The sequence below is a fragment of the Puma concolor genome, chromosome D1, assembly GCF_028749965.1.
Source record: "Puma concolor isolate L17-30 chromosome D1, mPumCon1.1.hap2, whole genome shotgun sequence".
Lineage (NCBI taxonomy): Eukaryota > Metazoa > Chordata > Mammalia > Carnivora > Felidae > Puma > Puma concolor.
Window position 1 is genome coordinate 110,383,024 of NC_141676.1, and position 25,387 is coordinate 110,408,410.

Here is a 25,387-nt window from a genome sequence, read left to right on the forward strand (position 1 = left end):
TTAAGTTACCTTTTAGTTTTGTTGATTGTTTCCTGTGCTGTGTAGAAGTCTTTTATTTTGTAGTACCAACAGTTTATTTTTGCTTTTATTTCCTTTGCGTGAAGAGACATATAGGCCTATTTAGAAAAATGTTGCTGAGGCTGGTGTCAGAGAGCTTATTGCCTATGTCCTCCTCTAGGATTTTTATGGTTTCAGGTCTTACATTTAGATCTTTTATCCATTTTGAGTTTATTTTTGCCTGTCACCCATTTGTGATACTTATCAGCTCATCTTGTTTTCACTTATACCTCTCCACTTCCTCCCTTCTAGGTTATCTGAAAGTAAATCTCAGGCATCATACAACTTCATGCATAAATATTTCAGTATTACTCTCTAAAAGATAAGGGCTTAAAAAGCATAGTCATATTGTTCCACCTAAAAGTTAGCAATAACTCCTTAATATCCAATATCTAGTCCACGTTCAAGTTTCCCCAACTATCACATAATTTTTAAAATAGTTTCTTCACATCAAAATGCGTGCAAGTCCATCCATTTCAACAGGTTGCTTTGTTGACATCTCTTTCTTCTGTAGGCTTCGTCTTGCTCTTTTTTTCTTGCACTTTATTTCTGAAGAAACAGTTTGTCATGTAGAGGTGACCACATCCTGGGTTTTGCTGACTGTATCTTTCTGGTGGGTTTACAATATTTCCTTCTCAATATGTTTTTAGGGACTCCTGAGTGGCTTGGTTGGTTGAACATCTCACTTTGGTCCGGGTCATGATCTCACAGTTTGTGAGTTTGAGCCCTGTGTTGGGCTTTCTGCTGTCAGCACAGATCCTGCCTGGGATCTTCTGTTCCCCTGCCTCTCTCTGTCCCTCCCCTACTCACCTGTGTGCGTTTGTATGCTCTCTCTCTTTTTCAAAAATAAATAAATATTAAAAAAAATTTTAAAGTAAATAAACAAATAAAAATGTTTTTAAATGCATAAAATAACATATGTAGGATTATAATGGAAACCAGTTACATCTATTGGGGTATTAAACTATTAAAAACACATCATGAGGGGCACCTGGGTGGCTCAGTCGGTTGAGCATCCAACTTTGGCTCAGGTCATGATCTCAGAGTTCTTGGGTTCGAGCCCCACATCAGGCTATGTGCTGACAGCTCAGAGCCTGGAGCCTGCTTTGGATTCTGTGTCTCCCCCTCTCTCTGCCCTTGTTACACTTGTGCTTGCTCTCTCTCGCTCTCTCTCTCCTCAAAAATAAATAAAAGCATTAAAAAATTAAAAATAAGAACACATTGTGATATATGTTAATGTTTCTTTAAAAAAAATTTTTTTTTTATGCTAAGTGAAATAAGTCATAGAGAGAAAGATACTATATGTTTTCACTCTTATGTGGATCCTGAGAAACTTAACAGAAACCCATGGGGGAGGGAAGGAAAAAAAAAAAAGAGGTTAGAGTGGGAGAGAGCCAAAGCATAAGAGACTCTTAAAAATTGAGAACAAACTGAGGGTTGATGGGGGGGTGGGAGGGAGGGTAGGGTAGTTGATGGGTATTGAAGAGGGTATCTTTTGGGATGAGCACTGGGTGTTGTATGGAAACCAATTTGACAATAAATTTCATATATTAAAAACAAAACAAAACAAAACTGAGAACAACTGACGGTTGGTGGGGGGTGGGAGGGAGGGGAAAGTAGGTGATGGGCATTGAAGAGGGCATCTTTTGGGATGAGCACTGGGTGTTGTATGGAAACTAATTTGACAATAAATTTCATATATTAAAAAAATATATTTCTTTTAAAGACTTTTTTAAATGTTTATTTATTTTTGGGAGAGAGAGAGAGAGAGCGCGCGCGCCAGCAGGGGAGGGGCAGAGAGAGGGAGACACAGAATCTGAAGCAGGTTCCAGGCATTGAACTGTCAGCACAAGAGCCCAACATGGGGCTCGAACCCATAGATGGTTAGATCATGACCTGAACCAAAGTTGGTCGCTTAACCCACTGAGCCACCCAGGTGCCTCTATATGTTTCTTTTAAATAACACATTAGGGGTTCCTGGGTGGCTCATTGGTTGAGTGGCTGAGTCTTGATTTTGGCTCAGGTCATGATCCCAGGGTCGTGGGATCGAGCTCCATGCTCAGTGCAGAATCTGTTTGGGATCCTTTCTTTCTCTCTCTCTCTTTACCATCCCCCGCTCGGGTTCTCTTTAAAAAAGTAAAATAAAATAAAAAAATGAAAAGAACACATTAAATAAGAGATCTCACAATGGGTATCTAACTATAATAATTTTGGAGTAGTGATGAATGTAAGTGATATTTTGAATTTCAGCAACAGTGGTCGAACGATCAGTGAATGCTTGTGATGCGTTGGCGGCCCGGTCTTAGATACTACTATAGTTTGTTGCCTGTGTTTATAATTGGAGGGAATGTTAACCTTCAGTTAAATGTTACTGAAAATCAGGATGTATTTTTTTTTCCCATCCAAATCCATAGATTCTCCATAATATTTTCATTGACCTGGTCCACAGATCCCATTAAACACCTTGTGGTCCTGTTTTTTTCTGGCAGGGATATTTCATAGGTATTGTAGCTTGCCATCGGGAGGAGCTATTGATGTTTATTGCCTCGATTCATTATTTTATTAGGAGTTGTAAGCCATTGTATTTCTGTCATTCTGTTTTTAATTATCCACATATTTCAAAAAAGACAAACTGTCATCCACTCATTACCCTGAGGCATCATTTGTGTAGGAAGGGCGGGGTGAATGTTTGCTTCCTCTGTCTGTATCAGTTTTCAAAATAATGGGCTGTTGATTCCCTAGCGTCCTTCAAAGATGACCAGTGAGTTTTGTTTTTAAAAATTTTAATCATTGCTTACTAACTCATGGATTGAAACATATTTGAGGCATCTCAATCCTTTACAGTTGTTCTTCTTGATGTAGAGATTGTCTTTTTGTCATGACTCCAGTAGTCTTTTGATCACCACCTTGACATCTGGTGTGACAAGGTATTCCAGACTGATTTTGTACATTTCTAGCCCCAGGTCAGAAATCAACCATTCTCCAGGGATTCCTAGTTCTTTTTTCTGGGAAATAGTTATCTAGTTGCCATATCCGGGCTCTAAGAGTTTTCATGATTGCTGGTCGGTCATTGTTTTCGACTGGCTTTTCCGGGGACAGGGATAGGATTACACATTTTTAAAACATATAAAATGCCTTATGAGTTAATTCTGGCGTTCAGTAAAGTTCAGAACTATAAGGGTATTTAGTGTACCCTATTTAGTCTTATATCTTCATCTCCTTTTTCCTATACCATAAATCGATAACACCAGCATATTTTTTTCCTGCTTTATTTCATAGTATATACACGCAACCTCAAATTAATGTCAGTAGTACCTCCAAACAGTTTGAGATATTTTACAGTTCTTGTTGTTTCTTTGGTAGATTCCATTAGGAATGTACTGTCAAATCAGTGTGTTTTAAAGTCACTTGAGGGGCACCTGGGTGCCTCAGTAGGTTAAGCGTCCAACTCTTGATTTCAGCTCAGGTCACGATCTCACAGTTTTTGGGTTTGAGCCCCGCGTCGGGCTCCTTGCTGACAAGTGCAGAGCCTGCCTGAGATTCTCTCTTTCCCTCTTTCTCTCTGCCTCCACCCACTCTTTCTCTCTCAAAAATATATAAACTTAAAAAAAAAATTTTTTTTTTAAGTCACTTGAAATAATTCCTCTCTACTTGGTTTTGCTATCAACTTAAAACATCCTTAAGTCATGTAACATTTTGGTTTTTATTTTAGTTATGGCTTTTTGAAACTTCAATTTTTGCTCTGTGATTATAATCTAAAACATTTACAAGGCTCCTAAGACAAATCTATAAAGCAAGGTGTATTAGACATTATGTTTTAGTTTGCTGTCTTTCCTGACCTATAGATAGCTTTGAAAACAGTTTGTGTTTTATCTTTACACTTAAAAATAACAGAGGTAAACGTTAGCATTCCATACCCTTTGTCGTCCACATTTGCTTCTTTTTAAAGGCGGTCCTGGGGGCGCCTGGGTGGCGCAGTCGGTTAAGCGTCCGACTTCAGCCAGGTCACGATCTCGCGGTCCGTGAGTTCGAGCCCCGCGTCGGGCTCTGGGCTGGTGGCTCGGAGCCTGGAGCCTGTTTCCGATTCTTTGTCTCCCTCTCTCTCTGCCCCTCCCCCGTTCATGCTCTGTCTCTCTCTGTCCCAAAAATAAATAAAAACGTTGAAAAAAAAAAAATTTAAAGGCGGTCCTGGTGGTCACTGTATGACAGTTTACAGAGATGCTTGCCTCACTTTTTATAGCAATACACCACTCCTTTGTGTTTACTGGCTGGCTCCCTGTTGTCAGACATTTAGGGTTTTTCGTTAGTCTTTTACTGTTACAGATAGCGCCACAGTGAAGAGCCTGTATGCACGCCTTTTGTGTTTTTGCCAGAGTATCTTTGCGACAGACCCCTAGAAGTGAAACTGCTAGAAACGCCCTCCCTGTCGTGTCCCCCAGTAACGACCGAGTCATTTTGCATTCTTGCCAGCAATGGTCAGAAGTACCGTTCAGTCTTTTGAAGTGTCAAAACCAGATTCCGACCAGATGACTGCCATTCGTTCCATGGATTCCTAGAGCTGAGAGACCTCAGAATGGGAAGCACCCACCATTCTAGAGCTCTGCTACCTGAAGTAGGACGTAATCTAGTGGTTCCTTGCTTGCCTTCGAGGTAATGATGTGTACTAGTACACTTTCCAGTCTTTGAAATTTGGCTTTTGTGATCTTGGTGATGCCTTTTCGCACGACCACGGGGGTTCTTCCAAAGCGCTGGCTCCTTGTGCCTTAATTGGAATTAGACGATACACAAATGGCTAAATTTTTGAATCATAGAAATGTAGACATAGGAAGAATATAACCTGTCATTGAGGCTGCTTCTCACTGGGTAATAACGACTACTTACTAATTTTCTAGCCTGATGCAGTATACTTTAAAATGCTCTCGTAATAGACACTGGCTAATCTAGATGCTAAATGAGAAGATTTGGTCTGAACGAGTATTTCTTTTCAGATGTGTAACAGGATTTTTATAGAAGGGCTGGAAGTTACTGTTCTGTACCAGGTAAATATGGTACAAGGTGGCAGGTAAATACAGAGGGGTGGGTTTTAAAATCTCCCCAAGGAAGCTGTGCTCTGTGCAAGTCTTTTAGCCCTGTTCATGGAATCCGGCCTTTAGCTGACAATGTGCAGTGCAGCAGCAGAGATTGATTGAGACATAAAGTGAAGGAAAACGTGACATTTGCATTCCAACAATGCATTTTATGAGTCGTTTGGAACTCTTCTTTTTTTAAATTAAATTAAATTTTATTTTATTAAAAAAATGTTTTTAAATGTTTATTTATTTTTGAGAGAGACAGAGAATGCGAGTGGGTGAGGGGCAGAGAGAGAGGGAGACACAGAATCTGAAGCAGGCTCCAGGCTCTGAGCTGTCAGCACAGAGCCCGACCCAGGGCTCAAACTCACGAGCTGTGAGACCATGCATGACCTGAGCCGAAGTCGGATACTCAACCGACTGAGCCACCCAGGCGCCCCAAGGATTCTTCTTTTTCTTCAAATAAAAGGGAGAGACTAACTCAGCGGTTTGTAATCCTCCTTGCATGTTAGACTCACCGAGGGGGCTCTGCAAGGAGGATATCTGGACCCCACCTCCTGAGAATCTGATTCAGCTGGTTTGAGGTCAGGGTTTTGTTGTGTTTCTTTTTTTGTTTGTTTTGTTTTTAATCCTCCAATGATTTTTTTTTTAATACACACAAGTGGAGGACTACTGGTCTGACTTTGCAAGTCAAGAAGCTAAAGAAATGAATCAATCCAATCATTGCATCTCATGTATATTTGATGTAAAACTGGTGTTTGAAGTAGGCAAGAACTCGTATAGCTTTTTCTTCATTCCTGAATCTTCCTGGAAATTGCTCACTTTTCTGGTCCGTAATCGAGTGGTTCATCCCCTGTGAACCTTCTCTGGGCAGTCTGGACCCTTTCTTCCCATTGGCCACACACCCAGCTCGGCACTGACGCTTCCTCATGTTGTTGTGTTGGGAGGTCTAGCTCCTAGACCAGACAAAAAGCTCCTTAGCATGTTTAAAAATGGCGGATGTCCATTAAGCACTGTGTTGACCATGGAGGATGCGCTGTCCGTGTTCTGTCAGAGTATAGTGTTGGTTGGAGAAGAATCAGAAACAGTGTGGCAGGTGCTACAATAGAGGGATGTGGTGTCTGTTCAGGGCACAGAGCGTGAGCCCCCTGACCTGGTCAAGATAGGATAGGGTCTGGGACCAGGAAACACTTGGCCCTTTCAATTCTAAATCCCTTTTGCTTGGCAGGTGTTAGGCACCCAACAGACTTTGGTGAATCCATGACTGACGAGCTTACTGACTGAATAAATGAATAAGAGGAGACAGAAGGTACAGTGTCAGTAACCAGTGTGTGCGTGAGTCTGTATTTTGGAACGGGAGGAATATAAAGATAAGCATTCTTATGTCTTCTGCAAGAAGGAAGAGGGGAAATAAAATACTTTAAAACTCTTCTTTTCTTTCAATCCTTACATTCTTAAATTCACACAATACATTCAAATGGTAATGTGGTCAGCAGGGACCATATTCAGTCAATTTTCCACCCACTTTCCCGCGCCTGCACCTCAAGGGTCGAGAGCCCGTGTTTGCTCCGCTTTCTGGAGGCCTGGCTCCCACCGCGGAAGCCACCTCGGGAAACATGTCTTAGAGTTGGACCATATCCTGCCATTGACGTTCACCACAGGAGGGGTTCCGTTTGAAAACTCGTGACAGGACATATCCCATGGTTAGAGGCACGTTGCTTCTGGCAGCTTCCCTCAGAATGGAACAGGTTTTGTTACGGGTTGGAGAGTCCCTGTGCTCAGTTCAGCATTCATGTGAACGAGGACCTTGTGGGGCAACGCAGACAATTCAGCGTGAAGGCATAGCAGCACTTGTCTTGGGGCCTTTGGTATCTCTCTGCAAGTCAGAGTATTTTTCTCTTCTTTCCCCCTTTGTTCAACCTCCACCCATTTCAGCCTGTCTCTCTATCTCTCTCCCTCTCCCTCCTTGTCTCTCTCTCGTTCTCTTGCTTTCCCATTATAGATGAGGTCATTATGATTTGGAGCCAAGAGGAGTGCATTCCTGTAACGTTAAATCTCTGTACTCAATTTGTGACTTTTTCTTTCTTTCTTTTTTTTTTTTTTTTTTTTAGAAAATGGTGATACTTTATAGTTGGAGGACAGCTTGCTTAATTGTGCTATTTTAGATTGCAGATGTGAGCTTCCTGGAGGAATTCTGTCAATTTGTGAACAGGGCTTAGTGCTTCCAGACTCCTTATTCTCACTTATTTCAAATTTATAATTGCTTTTGAGTCCATTGTGGGACGTGAAAAATGTTCTGGCTTTGGTTAGGTTATGGGCCACTTACTGGCTTTCTGGCGCCCTGTACTTTGGACACCCGGCTCCCCGCTGATGTGCAGGGAAGGAAGGTTCGTACTGGTAGGAGAGAGATCGGGCTAGACTCCTTTCCCGACGGCAAGGTGGGTGCAGGGATCCTTCAGAGACGGGGTTTCCTAATAAAAGCTCTGTTCTGAAATCATAATGGAGATGTGAAGGAGGGTGAAGAGAGGGATGTGGGGGAAGGAGAGTGAGGAGAGAGAGATACAGAAAATAAGAAGATACCAACTATGAGGGATGATCTCACGTATTATCCCAAGACCTGTGTGCTGCAGGGGGAACAGCAGATATTTAATGACCAGAAAAGTTGGGCATCCATTCTGCTTCTGTATCATCTGGGGCAAAACACTTCCTTCTTCTGGGTCACAGTCTCTTCCCTGTAAGAAAAAGTAGGGATTAGCACCAAAGTCCTGTCTTCCCGAGACTTTCTTCCAGGGAGGGGAGGAGAGGTTTCCCTGGGTCTTTTTCTTTAAGCACATTTGGACCCCTGATCTTTTAAAAGCTGAGAGCCCTGACTTCCTCTGCCTTCTACTCCCTGTATGACTGTGGGTGAATTCGTGTCATTTTCCTCGTTTGGAACAGGAGGGTAGTCCCTCTTCTCGGGGTTGTAAGGATTATGCTGAGAATGTGTGCTATAGTGATACCAGTTGAACACTGAAACGCAGGAAAAGTGGAACCATTTCTTTGTTGACCTACCCTTCCTCACATGATTCCAGAGGGGGAGGTATGAGGCTGGGGACAGTGACACGAAATGCATACACTTTTCCTCATTTTGGCTTTGGCCCCTTAACTTCTGTAGACTCCTAATGTTCTATACGGACCAAGTGGCAAATTTCTTTTGTCTTGGATAGAGCGGCCTCAAATGTAGAATCAGCGTCTCCTTCAGAAAGAAGTGAGCCCAAGAGGAAGAGGTCAGGATCCCTGGACCCATTTCGCCTCATGTGCCTGTGATAGGGAGAGTCTTCCTAGAAAGAATGCTGCCCTTGTGGGAGCAAGTCCTGAACTCACCTGGATGAAAATGTCCTTCAGTAGCCTTAAAAAGATGCCTTTCCAGGGGCACCTGGGTGGCTCCATCGGTTAAGTGTCCAACTTCGGCTCAGGTCATGATCTCACAGTCCGTGAGTTCGAGCCCCACGTCGGGCTCTGTGCCGACAGCTCAGAGCCTGGAGCCTGCTTCGGATTCTGTGTCTCCCTCTCTGTCTGTGCCCCTCCCCTGCTCATGCTCTGTCTCTCTCTCTCTCTCGAAAATAAATAAAAACGTTAAAAAAAAAAAAAAGATGCCTTTCCCTCTAGCCAGTTACTGATCTTACTCTTCCCTTCAAAGGGTGGGGGTGCCTTCAGTTCCTAACCTGAAAAGTAACTGAGTAAACAACATTTCTGCATGAAGTAATAGAATCCTTTGAAGAACCTTCAAGCAAAACAAGTAAAACTGAAGATGCTTCTGCCCTAAGAGCAACAATTCCACTGTTAGGTATTTCTCCAGAGCAAACGATTCCTTTAACCTTCCTGAAACATAGGAGGTCATTCTATTTGTAGGGTACTCTGAGTAGTTCCTATCGGGCCATCCTGAGGAGATTTTTTTTTTTTTTCAACGTTTATTTATTTTTGGGACACAGAGAGACAGAGCATGAACGGGGGAGGGGCAGAGAGAGAGGGAGACACAGAATCGGAAACAGGCTCCAGGCTCTGAGCCAGCAGCCCAGAGCCCGACGCGGGGCTCGAACTCACGGACCACGAGATCGTGACCTGGCTGAAGTCGGGCGCTTAACCGACTGCGCCACCCAGGCGCCCCGAGATTTTTTTTTTTTTTAATGTTTGTTTATTTTTGAGATGGAGGCAGAGTGCGAGTGGGGGAGGGGCAGAGAGAGGGGGAGAGACAGAATCCGAAGCAGGCTCCAGGCTCTGAGCTGTCAGCACAGACGTGGGGCTCGAACTCACAGACCGTGAGGTCATGACCTGAACCGAAGTCGGACGCTTAACCGACTGAGCCACCCAGGTGTCCCTGAGGAGCCTTTTTTTTAAATGTTTATTTCTTTATTTTGAGAGAGAGAGTGAGAGCATATGAACGAGAGTGGGGGAGGAGCAGAGAGAGGGAGAGATTGAATCCCAAGCAGGCTCCACACTGTCAGCACAGAGCCCGGCACGCAGTGCTCCTTCCCACGACCCTGGAATCATGACCTGAGCCGAGATCAAGAGTCTGATGCATAACCGACTGAGCCCCCCAGGCACCCCGATCCTGAGGAGATTCTGTCTTGGCACATCAACAAGCCATTTGCACCAATTTGCTGAATGCCGGGAAAACTCTTAGATATATACGTCAGGAGGCATATACAGGAATGTTTGTAGAGGCTTTTTTTAAATAAAAATTCGTGCGCGTGTGCACACACACACACACACACAAGGATACAACCTAAATATCAGGAAGGGAACGGATAAAGTGATATGATCATGTAGAAAGGACTGAAGCAGAACTAACGTACCAACTTGGATGACGCTCAGACAGTGTTGATCAAAATAGCGGGTTGCAAAAGTATACATACGTATCATGCTGTCTCTATAAAATTTAAAAACAAGCAAAACAACACTTTATTGCTTAGGGATATTTACAGAAATATTAAAATATATGTAAATGCAGGGAATGATAAATCCCAAGTTCTGGAATAAGAAGTTACCCCAGAGAGCTGACACTGGGGAGAACCCAAGGGGGCTATGTTGACGTTGCCAGTATTTTAGTTTTTAAGCTCCCTGGTAGATCCATAAATACATGTTGGCTCTACAGTATACTTTGTTCTATGTTAACTCTCCTGTGGAGATTTCCCTATAGAGCGAATGAAAGCTGTGAGAGAGGAGTCCAAGATGAGACAGGCAAGCAAGCCAGGGGTCAGATGGTGGGTGTCTCTGTGGGCCATTTACAAGTTTGGCTTTCGTCTAAGGGCAAAGGGGACCCACAGAAAGGTGTCAGGAAGCGTGGGAGGGATCCCGTCAGGTTAGCAGCTGGAACATTAACTCCTGCTACCCAGTAGGGACTGGATTTGTGGAGAGTGGAGCAGTTAAGAGAAATTTGCCGTGGCCCCAATGGTAGAGAACCTCCTCCTTGAAATGCCATCTTCTGCTTCCAGAATGTTCTTCCTTCCTTTTTCTCTCCCTCTTCTCTGGCCATGCCCTTTTATCCCCATCTCTAATTCCTCTTCCTCCTCTGGCCCCTTAGTGTTGTTGTTTCCCAGAGTGTTGTTTTTTTTTTTTCCACCCTGTTTTCATTTTTTAGGGGCATGTCTTAGTAATATGACTCATATCCCACCTTCAGTTACCATCTCCATGCTCTTGGTTCTCACATTTATTTCTGCAACCCCATCCTTTTTCCAAGCTCCAAACTGCCTACTGGATATTTTTCCTTGACTGTCTCATAGTTGAAACAGAATCCAGCATGTTTGAAATGGAGTTATTCTCCTTTCCACATGTGCCTTTTCCTGCTGTGTTTGGGGTCTCGATTGACCGTACTATGATCTATCCCGTTGTCTGATCTAGAAAACCGGGTCTGATTCCAGACTCCTCTCTCTGTCATCTTCCCTCTGTAACTGGGTTTCATGTTAGGGATTAAGGGTAAGGCTTGGGTGCTCTGTGCTGTGACATGTTTAGGGACCCAAGAATGCTCAAGTCCTGCCTTTCTAGTCACTTTACTGCCCTCCTCGTCAGAAGATTTCAGTGACCTCACCACCAGCAAGATACGATGCCGACTTCAGAGCATTATCACATCTAAGGCCCTTTTGGATCTGGCTGCTATTGACTTTTCATCCTCATTTGCTGCCATTTTTCTGTCCCAACACTGTTTGCAATCAACCCACTTGAATGAACCCACCAAGGGCTCGGTGCCTTGGTACATATACCACTCTTTCTGCTTAGAATTGGAATGCGTTTTCTGACCATGCTTGTCTGGTGAATTCTTAAAGTCTTTAAAACTAGCCCGTGATAGCCCTGGTCTTGCTGGGCCCTAATTCCTAGTTTACATGCCTGCTTATCCCCGGCAGACTCTGAACCTCTGAGGCGCAGAGAGAGCCCACTCACTTTTTACCTTCCTGCCCTGATACACTGCCAAGGCTCTGCTAGTGTGTTTAGGGTCAACTCTCCCAGCAAACGTCCCCTTTCTCTTTCTGCCCTGTACTAGGATTGTGGGAGATGAGTTGCAAATTACTGAGACAAACATTCCACAGGAAAAAAATACATTGTAACTGTAAACTCTTAGAACAGATATTCTATCTTCTGCAGTTTTGGTATTTGCTACCTCACTTAGAGCAACTCTGGGAGGAAGTATGTATATAGAGTGCATTTTAAACAAAAGTTTCAGTGTTCTCCGTCCTGCTTCCTGACCTTTCCAGGAGCTATCTTCGTGATCTGTCTTCAGTTTCTTTTTTGTCAGTCTTCAGGTTTTTACTCGTAGTGCCTTCTGCTCATCTGCCAGACATATTTAAGCTTCCTCAGTCCTTTTAGCAAGATGATGATGGTGATGGTGATGATGATGATGATGATGGTGGTGGTGATGATGATGATAAACCCGTCTCTTCAACATTGCTGCTTATTCTTCAAACTCTTTCCTTATTCCTATTCTCCTTTTCATCATTAAAAAAAAAAAAAAAACAGCTATTTATGCTTGGTACATTTACTTGCTCATGTTCTGTTCACTCTGCCCCCTGGAATCTGACGTTAGGCATTACCACGAGGAAAAGCTTTCTTTCAAAGGTGCAAGCGACTTCCAGCTTGCCAATCCAGCTGTGTCTCTTTATTTATTTATTTTTTTTAACGTTTATTTATTTTTTTGGGACAGAGAGAGACAGAGCATGAACGGGGGAGGGGCAGAGAGAGAGGGAGACACAGAATCGGAAACAGGCTCCAGGCTCCGAGCCATCAGCCCAGAGCCCGACGCGGGGCTCGAACTCCCGGACCGCGAGATCGTGACCTGGCTGAAGTCGGACGCTTAACCGACTGCGCCACCCAGGCGCCCCTATTTTTTTTTTTTATTTAAAAAAAATTTTTTTTTAATGTTTTTATTTATTTTTGAGACAGAGAGAGACAGAGCATGAATGGGGGAGGGGCAGAGAGAGAGAGGGAGGCACAGAATCGGAAACAGGCTCCAGGCTCCGAGCCATCAGCCCAGAGCCTGACGCGGGGCTCGAACTCACGCGAGATCACGCGAGATATCGCGAGATCGTGACCTGGCTGAAGTCGGACGCTTAACCGACTGCGCCACCCAGGCGCCCCCAGCTGTGTCTCTTTAACTATGTTGCCGCTTCTTCTCCCTGTAGTTTTTGATACTATGGTATTGATGATCTCTTCCTCTTAAAAATGTTCTCCACTCTTCACTTCTGTATCATGGTACTCTTTTTTAAAAATTTTGTTTGTTTTTTATTTAGAGAGGGCGCATGAGCAGGGGAGGGGCAGAGAGGGAGAGAGAGAGAGAGAATCCTAGCAGGCTCTGCAGTGTCCAGACACAGGGCTCGATCCCACGACTGTGAGATGATGACCTGAGCCCAAATCAAGAGTCAGATGCTTAACCCCCTGAGCCACCTCGGGACCCCTCACGGTACTCTTACAATTTCTAGTCTTTCTCTGATCTTGCAGTTCATCTATTTGGGCACATATGATTCTATCTTTATCCACTGACGTGTGTTCAACAAATACTTATCGGGTGACAATGAAGTGCCAGGCACTGGATGTGTGGTGGAGAACAAAACAGATTATGGTCTAACTTTCTGAAGTCCAGAGTTTAAACTTGGTGTTTGTTATCTATTACTGTTTAACAAATTACCACAAACTTAGCGACTTAAAATAAGATACACTTACTGTCACAGTTTTTGTGGATCGGGCATCTGGGCGCGGCTTACCTCTGCCCTGTGTTCCGGGGTCTCTCACGAGCCTGCAGTCACGGTGTCGGCCGGGGCCGGGGACCCCCCTGCAGCCTCCAGCGGGGAGGGGTCCGCTTCCAGGCTCATGTTCATGTTGGCGGGATTCCTTTCATGGCAGACCGGTGGACGGATGGCCTCGGTGCCCCAGCACCCTCAGCTCCTTGCCACGTGGGTCTGTGTATGTGGCACCTTGTTTCATCGGAGCTAGTGAGGAGGAGGGGCCAAAGAGTTGACTTGCAAGGTGGGAGTTGTGACCTCGTGGAATATGTTGGTGGAAGTGATATCCCATTACTTTTACTGTGTTCTAATGGTTAGAAGCAAGTCACAGATCCTGCCCACGCTCAAGACGAGATTACATGGGACAAAACTGCCAGGAAGCAGAGACTCACTAGGGGCCTTCTTAAGAGTCCCCCTGTCACAAACCTTTTACTGTTTTTCCCTCGGATGGTACAGCCATCTCCATCTCCTGCTTTTCCAGTGAACTCACTCCCCTTCCCTTGACCACACCTGCTTCTCATCCTGTATTCCCTGACCTGGTCAGCCGCCTTGTATGTGTCCAGTCATCTACTCTGGAAAGGAAACCCCGAGATCATTTTCAGTGCTTCCTCCGGAGGTTTAATGGGCCACTGGGTTCTGTACGTTCTCCCCCTGGGGCGCCTTTCTTGTCATTCTGTACTTTCCATCGACACTGACCTGGCTTTAGTTGGTTGTTACGATGCCTCTTTTTTTTTAAATACCAAAAGGCAGAGACCTGGTCTTATTCTGTGGATCCAAAGTGCCAGCCTTGAGAGCAGTGATTCCGAGTCTTGGCCGCACCCTGGAATCACTCAGGGAGCTTGGAATGTCACTGGTGCCTGGGACCCACCGCCAGACGTGATGGCAAAGTGGGTCCCAGGTGCAGCTGGACGTTGGCATTTAAAAAATCTCTGTGGGGGGCGCCTGAGTGGCTCAGTTGGTTAGGCGACTGACTTCGGCTCAGGTCATGATCTCGCGGTGCGTGAGTTCGAGCCCCGTGTCGGGCTCCATGCTGACAGCTCAGAGCCTGGAGCCTGCTTCGGATTCTGTGCCTCCCTCTCTCTCAGCCCCTTCCCTGCTTGCTCTCTGTCTCTCAAAAATAATAAACATTGAAAAAAATTTTTTTAAATCTCTGTGATTCAAGCGTGCAGGCAACAGTGAAAGCCTTAGTTGAAGAAATCAAGTCTCTGGGAGAATGAAAGGAGGAAAAAATGGTAAACATTTAGTGAATAGGAAGAATTTAAAACTAGAGTTAAAGTTGCGTTAAAAAAATCACACACCCTACAGACAGAATGTGACACAGCAAAGTGATCAAAATGATCTCTAAAATGATCAGTGAAGGGGTTCCTGGGAAGCTCAGCAGGTTAAGTATCCGACTTCAGCTCAGGTTATCATCTTACAGTTCACAAGTTCGAGCCCCACGTCAGGCTCTGTGCTGACAGTTCGGAGCCTGGAGCCTGCTTCGAATGCTGTGTGTGTGTCTCTCTCTGCCCCTCTCCTGTTTGTGCTCTGTTTCTCTCTAAAAAACAAGCAAACAAAAAACATTAAAATGATCAGTGAAGTTTGGGAATATGTACCTTTGTGGGAATGAGAAATGTGGGAAATCAGAAATGTCAGAGTGAAAGATGTAGTTTGTTAAAATACAACGCTTTATTATTAAAAAAAATTTTTTTTTAAATGTTTATTTATTTTTGAGAGAGAGAGAAAGAGCACAAGCAGGAGAGGGGTGGAGAGAGAGAGGGAGACACAGAATCCAAAACAGGCTCCAGGCTCTGAGCTGTCAGCACAGAGCCTGATGCGGGGCTCGAACCCACGGACCGTGAGATCATGACCTGAGCTGAAGTCGGGCGCTCAACCGACTGAGCCACCCAGGCGCCCCTAAAATACAACACTTTGGTTTTTGTGTTCATGAAGTAAGCAAAACAGTGAAATAAAAACCGCCTGGAATAATTCACATTTTTCTTTGTGTTTAGTATGTGTGTGTGTGCGGGCACGCGCACATAAGGTATAATTTACTTGCAAGTCGTTCTGAGTTTCTCCTTTATTTTCCAGGAACATCTTGAAGACAGTTGCATTGGGTCAGATGTTGTCCTTGTGTATATGCGGGACGGCCATTACCAGCCAGTACCTGGCAGAAAGATACAGAGTGAACACGCCCATGCTTCAGAGCTTTATCAACTATTGCCTGCTGCTTCTGTTTTATACGGTGATGCTGGCATTCCAGTCAGGTCGGTACAACGTGAGAGTGGCCTTTGCAGCCAGTTATCTTTATAAAAATGTTGGGCTTCTGATTACTTAAAAAATAAAATGTGAGGTCAAACCAAGAACAGGAAACTATTTTTCATCCAAGTTGTTAGAAAAGGAGGGCACCTTTGAATGGTATGCAAATAGCAATTGGAGATTTATGTATAACTCTGTGAAATTGTTAAGAACAGGGAGCACCAGACGGTACCAGTAGAAGTTGTCAAGGAATTTGAAAAAGTGCTGGGACATCTGACTGGCTCAGTTGGTAAAGCTTGGGACTCTTGATCTCGGGGTTGTGAGTTCGAGCCCCACGTTGGAGGTAGAGATTACTTTAAAAAAATGAATAAAATTAAAAAAGCGGAAGCTCCATTAAGAGTCAGGTTTTATTTTTTCCCCTGTGGTTGATACATTTAAGAGACAATATTAAAAACCCTTAAAAAGAGACTCAGTCTCCAAAATACACATTTCCAGCCAAGTGGAGAATGTTAGAGGGTGCACGGGTTGTGTGTAGATCAAATCTATGTTGTGAGAAAGACAGAGGAATTGGCAAGGAGTTAACATCTTTTTTTGTTTTAATGTTTGTTTATTTTGAGAGAGAGAGAGAGTAGAGCAGGGCAGGGGCAGAGAGAGGGAGAGAGAGAGAATCCCGTGCTGACAGACCGCCTGATGTAGGGCTTGATCTCATGAGCCATGAGATCATGACCTGAGCCAAAATCAGGAGTCAGACACTTAACCTCCTGAGCCACTCAGGTGCCCCCCCCTTTTAAAAAATATTTATTTTTTAATAATATTAAAAAAGAGACAGCACAAGTGGGGAGGGGCAGACAGAGAGGGAGAGGGAGAGAAGGAAGTAACATCCTTATTACTGGCTGGTTAAGTTGTTTTAATTTTTTTTTTTAATGTTTATTTTTGAGAGAGAGATAAAGTGCAAGGGGGAGGAGTAGAGAGAGGGAGACACAGAATCCAAAGCAGGCTCTGAGCTGTCAGCACAGAGCCCAATGCAGGGCTCGAATCCATGAACCACGAGATCATGACCTGAGCTGAAGTCAGATACTTAACCAACTGAACCACCCAGGTGCCCTTGGTTACGTTGTTTTAGAATTGTTACAGATTTATGATTTCTAGCTGCTATGCAAAAAATGGGAAAGGTTCTGACTGACCTCTTGTGCCGGATATCATTTGAATTGTTTACCTCATTTTGTTACATGTTATGTCACCAAGTCCTCCTGAGGAAGCAAAGTGAACATTACCGTTATCCCTACTTTGCAGATGAGGAAACAGAGTCACACAGCCCACCATAGCTGGTTGTGAGTCATACAGGTAGTGACTGGTGCAGCCGGATTCCAAGGCGGGCAGCCTGCCCCTGAGCCCATGCTGTGCACGAGGGGCTGTTAGTCATAACAGACGTCCTTCCCATAACAGGAGAGCGTGAGGGGTGTCTGGGTGGCTCAGTTGGTGAAGCGTCTTAGTCATGATCAGGTCGGGTCCCGATCTCTCAGTTTTGTGGGTTCGAGCCCTGCATCATGCTCCGTGCTGACAGTGTGGAGCCTGCTTGGGATTCTCTCTCTCTCCCTCTCTCTGTGCCCTTCCCGACTTGTGCTGTGTCTGTCTCTCTGAAGATAAATAAGTAAACCTAAAAAACAAAAAGAGATTGAATCCAGGAATGTGAAATCGAGGGGTAACCCAGACTGACCAGGAGGGAGCTGTCCTTCCATCTTTGGTATTTCCAGCCACATCGTGAAATCACTGATGTTTGCTAATCCTCTTGTAATATGAACCTTAATAGGTCAGTGGTATTTCTGTGTTGGGATAGGTGACTTATTTTTGAAGGAAAATGGAAGCCAGTGTGGGAGGGGGGGAAACATTTCAAGGGGAGAGCACCAGGTTTGGCAAGAATGTTAGGAGTTGGAAACAGAATTGGACACGTGGTTACTAGCCCCAGACTCTACTCCTCTGTGAGCTGTTCTGAACTCTTGAAGGAAGTTAGCATGATTCATAAATGTGTCAGTGAGGTCCCCCAAGGGGTGATGGCAGGGACCTTCCAAGCCATGTCGTGTTGAGTGGGACTGACTGTTTGATTTCAGGATGTTCCTGCGAATTGGACTTTGATGATAATTCTTTGGTTATGATTCTGACTTATAGATTATCTTATCGTAAAGCCTTCTCCTGTATGTGCTAACTATGTATCTCCTGCCTGCCAGATTCTCTAAAGAAGTGAATTGCAGTTAACTTAAATAAGTAGAATTTGGGCAATAAAAGGTATTTCTTCAATGATGTAAGTCTTTTTTCCAGACTTATCACTGACTTAATTTTCTCTTGAAAGCACATCTCTTCCAAAAGAATGACCAAGTGCAGAGATTAAATGACCAAATGGATTTATAAGAAAACTTTTCATTTCTAGGATAATCTGTAGCTTATCAATAATGGCAGCATCCAAGCCCATATCTGGATGTTATATTTATGTGACAGTAGGAAAGGAAATTTAACCACTTTTCTCCTACTTACTTTCTCTCTGGTGTTTTCTTTGAACACTTGTCTATGATGACATCTTAGGCTGGGTCTCCTAACAGAAAAAAATCTAACTGACTCTGCTGAGTTACTGTAGGCATTTAGGTTATGAATAATGGAAATTAGGTAGCACCACATTCATAATACATAATGAACATTTGCTTCGACTCTTTAATATCTAAATTGAACATGCATAGTAATATATTCTTTTCTTTTCTTTTTCTAATGTTTATTCATTTCTGAGAGAGAAAGAGAGGGAGCACAAGCGGGGGAGGAGCAGAAACAGAGAGAGGGAGACACAGAATCTGAAGCAGGCTCCGGGCTCTGAGCTGTCAGCACAGAGCCCAACGCGGGGCTTGAACTCATGAACCATGAAATCATGATCTGAGCTGAAGTTGGAAGCTTAATCGACTGAGCCACCCAGGCGGCCTTCTTTTCTTTCTTTAAAAAAGTATTATTTATTTATTTTGAGAGACAGAGAGAAACAGAGCACACAAACAGGGGAGGGGCAGAGAGAGAGGGAGACTGAGACTCCCAAGCAGGCTCCACACTGTCAGTGCAGACAGGAGACTGAGACCCCTAACAGGGGTCAGTGCAGACCCCACTGTGGGGCTCGAACTCGTGAGCCACGAGATCATGACCTGAGCCGAAGTCGAGAGCCGGACGCTTGACCGACTGAGCCACCCAGGCATCCCCATGGTATTGCTTTCAAGCAACATGTGCCAACCCAGATTTCTTTCCACCAGGTAGTGATAACCTTCTGCACATCTTGAAGAGAAAATGGTGGAAGTACATCCTGCTTGGACTAGCGGATGTGGAAGCCAATTACCTGATTGTCAGAGCATACCAGTATACGACTCTAACCAGTGTCCAGGTAAGGGGGAGTCTCTGACCGGTTTGGAGTTTTCAGTTCAAGGAAAGAAGCTGAAGCCATGTTTGCTAAGCCAACTTTATCGAAAACCTGTTCCCTTGCAGGAAATCTAAACACAGGTGGATGCTATCTGTTTTTCAGTGGAGCATATGTGCTAATGAGTAAGATCTCCTGGAATCAGTGAAAACGTATACAAGTTAATCAGTTCCCAACCTGCCAGTGCTGCTCCCCAGTAGAACAGTTGATACCGAAGGAAGCAGAAATATTTAGTTGGCAATTGATGCTGTGATGTTGACAAGAGTTGTTTTAAGTTTGTTTGAACACGGCCCGTAAAGTGAGTATACTTTTGTGTGCCACAGAAAACTGGGAGGTTTGCTAGTAAAGTAGATATTCAAGACAAAGGGGCCATTGGACTTGTTGGAAGGAACCTCGTAGACACATGGGGTAGAGACTCAGCGTCCTGCGTGGCCAAAGGCAAAAGCGATCTCCTTATTCCTTTTTTAGGTTGATTCTTGATGGACTGAAAGAAATGTGTTCCTGCAGAGCAGTACTTTTTCACTTGGTGGGGTTGAGGAAGACTGATTCAGTTGTCTTAATGTTAGCAGACTTAACGGGCTGCGTGATGGCACCGACTCACTAGTGGCAACAACAACACACTTTATAAAGGGAGACTCTGGGGCCAGGTTTACACTTCACAGTTTAATAGGTTTGTAACTTTTTTTTTTTTGAGAGAGACAGAGAGAGAGAGAGCATGCAAGTGGGGGAAGGGCAGAGGTGTATATATATGTATATATATATATATATATATATAGTGGGGGAAGGGCAGAGGTATATATATATATATATATATATATATAGAGAGAGAGAGAGAGAGAGAGAGAGAGAGAGAAAGAGAGAAAGTCCCAAGTGGCTTCCACGCCCATTGCAGAGCCTGATGTGGGGCTTGGTGCCATGACTGTGAAATCACGACCTGAGCCAGATGCTCAACTGACTTAGTCAGCCAGGTGCCCCTAGATTTATAACTTTCTGATGCATCAGTTTTCTCACTATTTAAAATACAGAGATGTTCTTTTTTTTTTTTAATGTTTATTTTTGAGAGAGAGACACACACAGAGCGTGAGTGGGGGAGTGGCAGAGAGAGGGAGACACAGAATGCGAAGCAGCCTCCAGGTTCTGAGCTGTCAGCACAGAGCCCGATGTGGGGCTCGAACCCACCAACTGTGAGATCATGACCTGGGTCCAAGTTGGAAGCTTAGCTGACTGAACCACCCAGGTGCCCCTAAAATACAGAGATGTGTTCATTTCGTCTTCACATTTTAGGACCATGGAAAAATTGAAGTGAAATTGGACTTATTTCACTTGGAAGACAAAAGGATTGGTGAAAATTTGGTATTTTTCCCATGTGAATATACATTAAATGCTGAATGCATCTTATTAAGCGTTTTCTGTTCTGTAATATTGTACTAATTGTGCTAAGGATTGTCTTCAGCAGACTTTTTGGCTTTTGACTGGCTTGGGGAAATATGGGTTAAGACGGATACCACAGGAGGCATGTAAAAAACCCAGGATTTTGTAACAATTAAGACCAGGAGTTACTGAAAGAATGAAATTCATCATGAATAGGATTATGTGTGCTTTCAGCTATGGGTAATGAGGGTATGAGAGTGTGGAAGATGGCATTTTTCTAGTCACGTTTATCCTTATAATCTCAGGCACAATTTAATTACTTGATTAGAGCTCCCAGAAACTTTGATCTCTTGACGACTGACAATGACAAGTTTTGAAATGGTACAAGGTCTAAACACAGCTAAGTGGAACTCTTACAGTTGGGTCTTTTTGACTGAAGTTCATGTCCTTTACCACTGAAAAGAATTTCTTCCACTTCTAGCCTCTTAGGAGAACGTAAGCATTTGGTTGTCAAAAGGTGTTTGCTTTTCGGTGCTCGCAAGGAGTACAGTACGAGAAGGGCATGTGACCACTGCAGCTCCCAGCTCCGCGGAGGGTGCATGTCGCTGGGATCCTTCCAGCCAAGTCTCTGCTTGAGTAAATCTGTGGCCTGGGTGAAAGGGCGTTTGGGCCACGTGGTCTCTGAACCTCCTCCCTAAGGATTCCTTCAAAGACTCTGTAATTACGGGGGTGCCTGGGTGGCTCTGTCAGTTAAGTGTCTGACTTTGGCTCAGGTCATGATCTCCCAGTGCGTGAACTCGAGCCCCACCACAAGCTCTGTACTGACAGCTGGGAGCCTGGCGCCTGCTTCAGATTCTGTGTCTCCCTCTCTCTCTGCTCTCCCCTGCTTGTGCTCTGTCTCTCTCTCTCTCAAAAATAAACATCAAAAAAAATTTAAAAAGATTCGGTAATTATGGCCAGTAATGTAGTAACTACCAGTAATGTAATATGGTGCTCACAGACGTGGCCACTGACACCCCACGGGCTACTTTGGCACTCGTGCTTCCTCTCACTTTACAGCCACCTCTGCAGGTTCCCCACCCTCAGCCAGCTTCTCCTGTATTGTGCAGCTCTAGTCTTTCTAGAACACGGTGCTTTTTGAAGCCCCTGTCCTCCGTTCTCTAAGGTCTAATCCAATCTCATGTTCTCCTCTGTGCTCCGTCTTTAATAAGGTATTTCTAATAAAATCTAACTCATTTTTGTGCCTCTGCTTCCCCCAGCGTCTTACTTATAGTGCCTTGTGTACTGTGGCTGTCCAATAATTTTTAAAGATTAAATTAAATAGGGAGGTTCTTGGGACTGAACGTATCAAAGAGAAGATTTCCATCACCAAGAGTACATTGTGAAAAGGAGAATCAGTGTAGTTAGAAGGCCATAGGTGCTAGATATCAGATGAGAAGTCATGGAATGTTATGGTAAGAAGGGACCCGTGAGATCATCTGGGTCTCCTCTCTTCCTCTCATACTTTGACGCAGAGGGGGGCCGGCTGGGGAGCACGCGGCTGGTCAGTGGCTGCACCCCATGCGCAGCTCCCTCATATGGCCCCCAAAAATTGTTAAAAAATAGAGCCAATATAAGTTTGATTTGAAGACACGATTTCAGGATAGGGAGTTTGCTGTGAGAGTTTTTGAGAGTGACCTTTTGTACTTTTTTTGTTGAAGGAATTCTAGTGTAGACTTTGTTAAGTCATCATGGCTGGATTCTGCTGGTGTCTTCTGGGACGGGCAATTACCATGTGCATCGCTTAATGATTTGTTGTTCCGGCAGGCTCAGTAAAGCACTTAGGGGATTAGCGTTCTGCAGCTGGAATAAATAACAAGGCACAGTGCCCATTCCCATGTCGGCGCGTCCGCCTCCAGTAATGACATTGCAGTGAAAGGCAATCACTAAACAGCGGTGGACAGCATGAAACAGGCTGCTGGAGATTTAGGGGCCTGCCTTGTCCCAAACCAGAGAGCTACAGAGCGAATCAGCGACAAGGTTAAAAACAAAACAAAACAAAACAAAAAACAGAGTGAGCAATAAAACAGTTTCAGGAGTATTATTAGCGTATGGCATGTATTTTATCCTTGAATGCACTCTGCAAAATCTGTGACCTCGAGAATCGAGTGAATAAAATCCCCCATTTTTTCTTTATCTTGCCACCGATTTTGGATTTGCTGGGATTTTGCCACTGTTCACTCCCCTGCCTTTCCGCCCGGCAGTATCAGAGGTGGGGCAAGTGTTTAGGAGTAGACGATGGAGATGAGCGAGAGGATTTGCCGGGAGCAGGTGTTGTCCCACGCGGTGGGGCCGCACACTTGCTCAGGGCGCTGGTGTCTCGGGGCCTTCTGACAATCCCTGCTACTTCTCTGCAGCTCTTGGCCCAAAGGCACTGAAGTATCTGGTTGTGTGATGACTTATTCCACCTGCGTCTGGCTTTCTTTGTGCCCCTGAGGGCCGTGTCTCACACACACCTCCGTCTCCAGCTTCTCTTGTAGCGTCTCCCACCTGGGAGGGGCGAAAGTATCTGTTGACTCGGGTCAAGGGTGCACGAGGGCCCGCAGCTCTGCCTCCTGGACTTACAGGGGTAAACACAGGCGGGAGTGTCGAGGTAGCACCGGCTGCCGGGAGGAATTCCTGGGGGCAGCAACCGGTTCTCCCGCTTCTGACTGTGGGATTTGGGGCAGCTCACGTGACCTCTCTGCGCCTTGGTTTTCCTGCTCTGTGAAATGGGAAATGCATTTTCAGTCTCATAGAATCGTGAAGGTTAGATGAGCTAACCCGGGTACTGGGGAGTCCAGGCAATGGGGTAAATCCGTGAAATGCACACGAAATGTACACAGCTGGTAGTAGTTAGGTGCTGACTCCATCGTTTAGCTGAGGAGAGATGGTTTAAATTGTTTGTTTCTCCTTCCATGCAGCTTTTGGACTGCTTTGGGATTCCTGTGTTGATGGCGCTCTCGTGGTTTGTTCTCTATGCAAGATACAGAGTGATCCACTTGATTGCTGTAGCTGTCTGTCTGCTGGGCGTGGGGACGATGGTCGGTGCCGACATACTCGCAGGGAGAGAAGACAATTCAGGTGAGGCTGTGCTACTTTGTTTCTGGTTCCGTCCCAGAAAAATGTTTTGCTTGTACTTTTGCTTTTTTTAAAAAAATGTTTTAATTTATTTATTTTGAGAGACAGAATGGGAGCAGGGGGCAGGGGCAGAGGGAGAGGAGAGAGAATCCCACGCAGGCCCCATGCTCCGTGAGGAGCCCAACGCGGGGCTCGATCCCACAGCCCTGGGATCATGACCTGAGCCAAAATCAAGAGCCGGACTCTAAACTGACTGAGCCACCCAGGCGCCTCGTGTTTTTGCTTTTATATTGCAAAGATATATGGTAAAAGACAGAAAACGTGTCTTGCTTATAAACTGTCTTTTAAGTTTTTTATTTTGAGATCTATTTGCTTCTGCTGTTGTAACCACTTCCACAAAGCAGCTTTTTTTTTTAATGTTTATTTATTTTTGAGAGAGAGAGAGAGAGCGAGTGAGTGAGCACGAGCAGGGGAGGGGCAGAGAGAGAGGGAGACACAGAATCTGAAGCAGGCTCCAGGCTCCGAGCTGTCAGCACTGAGCCCGACGCGGGGCTCGAACTCACAGACTGCGAGATCATGACCTGAGCCGAAGTCGGCCGCTTAACCGACTGAGCCACCCAGGCGCCCCAATTTATTTATTTTTGAGAAAGAGAGAGACTGAGTGAGTGAGCATGAGCAGGGGAGGGGCAGAGAGAGAGGGAGACACAGAATCTGAAGGAGGCTCCAGGCTCTGAGCTGTCAGCTGATGTGGGACTCGAACCCATAAACTTGAGATCATGACCTGAGCCAAGTCGGACACTTAACCGACTGAGCCACCCAGGTGCCCCTGCAAAGCAGTTTTTTATATTCTTACCTGTGCACGGTGCTCGTGCCTTTTTGTCACAATAAATAGTTTTGTTTCATCTCATGAGAGAGACAATTGTTGATATATTTACAATTAATCTTTGGGCCCATACGTTGAGATTAGTTTACTGGAAAAGCTACTGTAGATTGTTGGTTTTTTTTATCAAAAGGAAGTTTCATGTCCACTGGATGACTGATCTCTTTTTCAGTGGCTCCATGGATGAGAACATGTGGACGTGGACATGCTTTGGGCCAAAGTTCAGGCAATTGATGGTATAAAATCTAAATACGGTGTCGAATTCACCCAACCTCCGAGTGACTTTATTGTGCCCTTTGAGAGAAGATAACCTTGACTGGGTAGCTTCCTTCCCTGTAGTTTTCAGTTAATCCCCTGCCATAAATTCCATCAATTTCTCTGTCATAGAATCATTTCCTGAGGCCTTACATTATGGCTCCATTTTCTGATCTTATAGTCTCCTGAGGGGTTGAACTGTGAGAAAAATCATGGCAGAATTGTGCCAGAAATTGAGGAGAAGAAGGGTCCTTAAACTTTTAGAAATCAGGGTTTGTCCTTCCATAAAGGCTTACTTAAACAAACATGAACCAGATAAACTGCTGGAAGCGAGCGAGCTAGGTTCCCCTATATTGACACTGTGTTGTGTTTTGTGCCTTGTCTTCCTGCAGGTAGTGACGTGCTGATTGGTGACATCTTGGTCCTTCTTGGAGCTTCTCTCTATGCTGTTTCTAACGTGTGTGAAGAGTATATCGTGAAGAAGCTGAGCAGGCAGGAGTTTTTAGGAATGGTGGGCCTATTCGGAACCATTATCAGCGGCATACAGCTGTAAGAGTCTAAGATTTCCCTTAAAAACCAAAGAAGTAGGGGCGCCTGGGTGGCTCAGTCAGTTGAGCGTCCGACTTCGGCCCAGGTCATGATCTCACGCTTCGTGAGTTCGAGCCCCGCGTCAGGTTCTGTGCTGACAGCTTGGAGCCTGGAGCCTGCTTCGGATTCTGTGTCTCCCTCT

General features: G+C 44.8%; 1 protein-coding gene across 5 annotated transcripts in view; it reads left to right on the forward strand.

The window, feature by feature from the left end:
• SLC35F2 (solute carrier family 35 member F2) overlaps window positions 1-25,387 on the forward strand; it is a 132,658-nt gene that overhangs the window by 55,698 nt on the left and 51,573 nt on the right. For 4 of the 5 annotated variants that reach the window (XM_086679218.1, XM_086679216.1, XM_086679219.1 and 1 more), the window contains 4 exons: window positions 15,446-15,621; window positions 18,892-19,019; window positions 23,366-23,525; window positions 25,050-25,206. In XM_086679218.1, the coding sequence (XP_086535344.1) occupies window positions 15,477-15,621; window positions 18,892-19,019; window positions 23,366-23,525; window positions 25,050-25,206 (590 nt within the window). In that variant the 5' untranslated portion in view covers window positions 15,446-15,476. Of the gene's footprint in view, window positions 1-4,615; window positions 4,708-15,445; window positions 15,622-18,891; window positions 19,020-23,365; window positions 23,526-25,049; window positions 25,207-25,387 lie in introns of those variants that run through there. The other variant, XM_086679217.1, reaches the window with a different exon arrangement.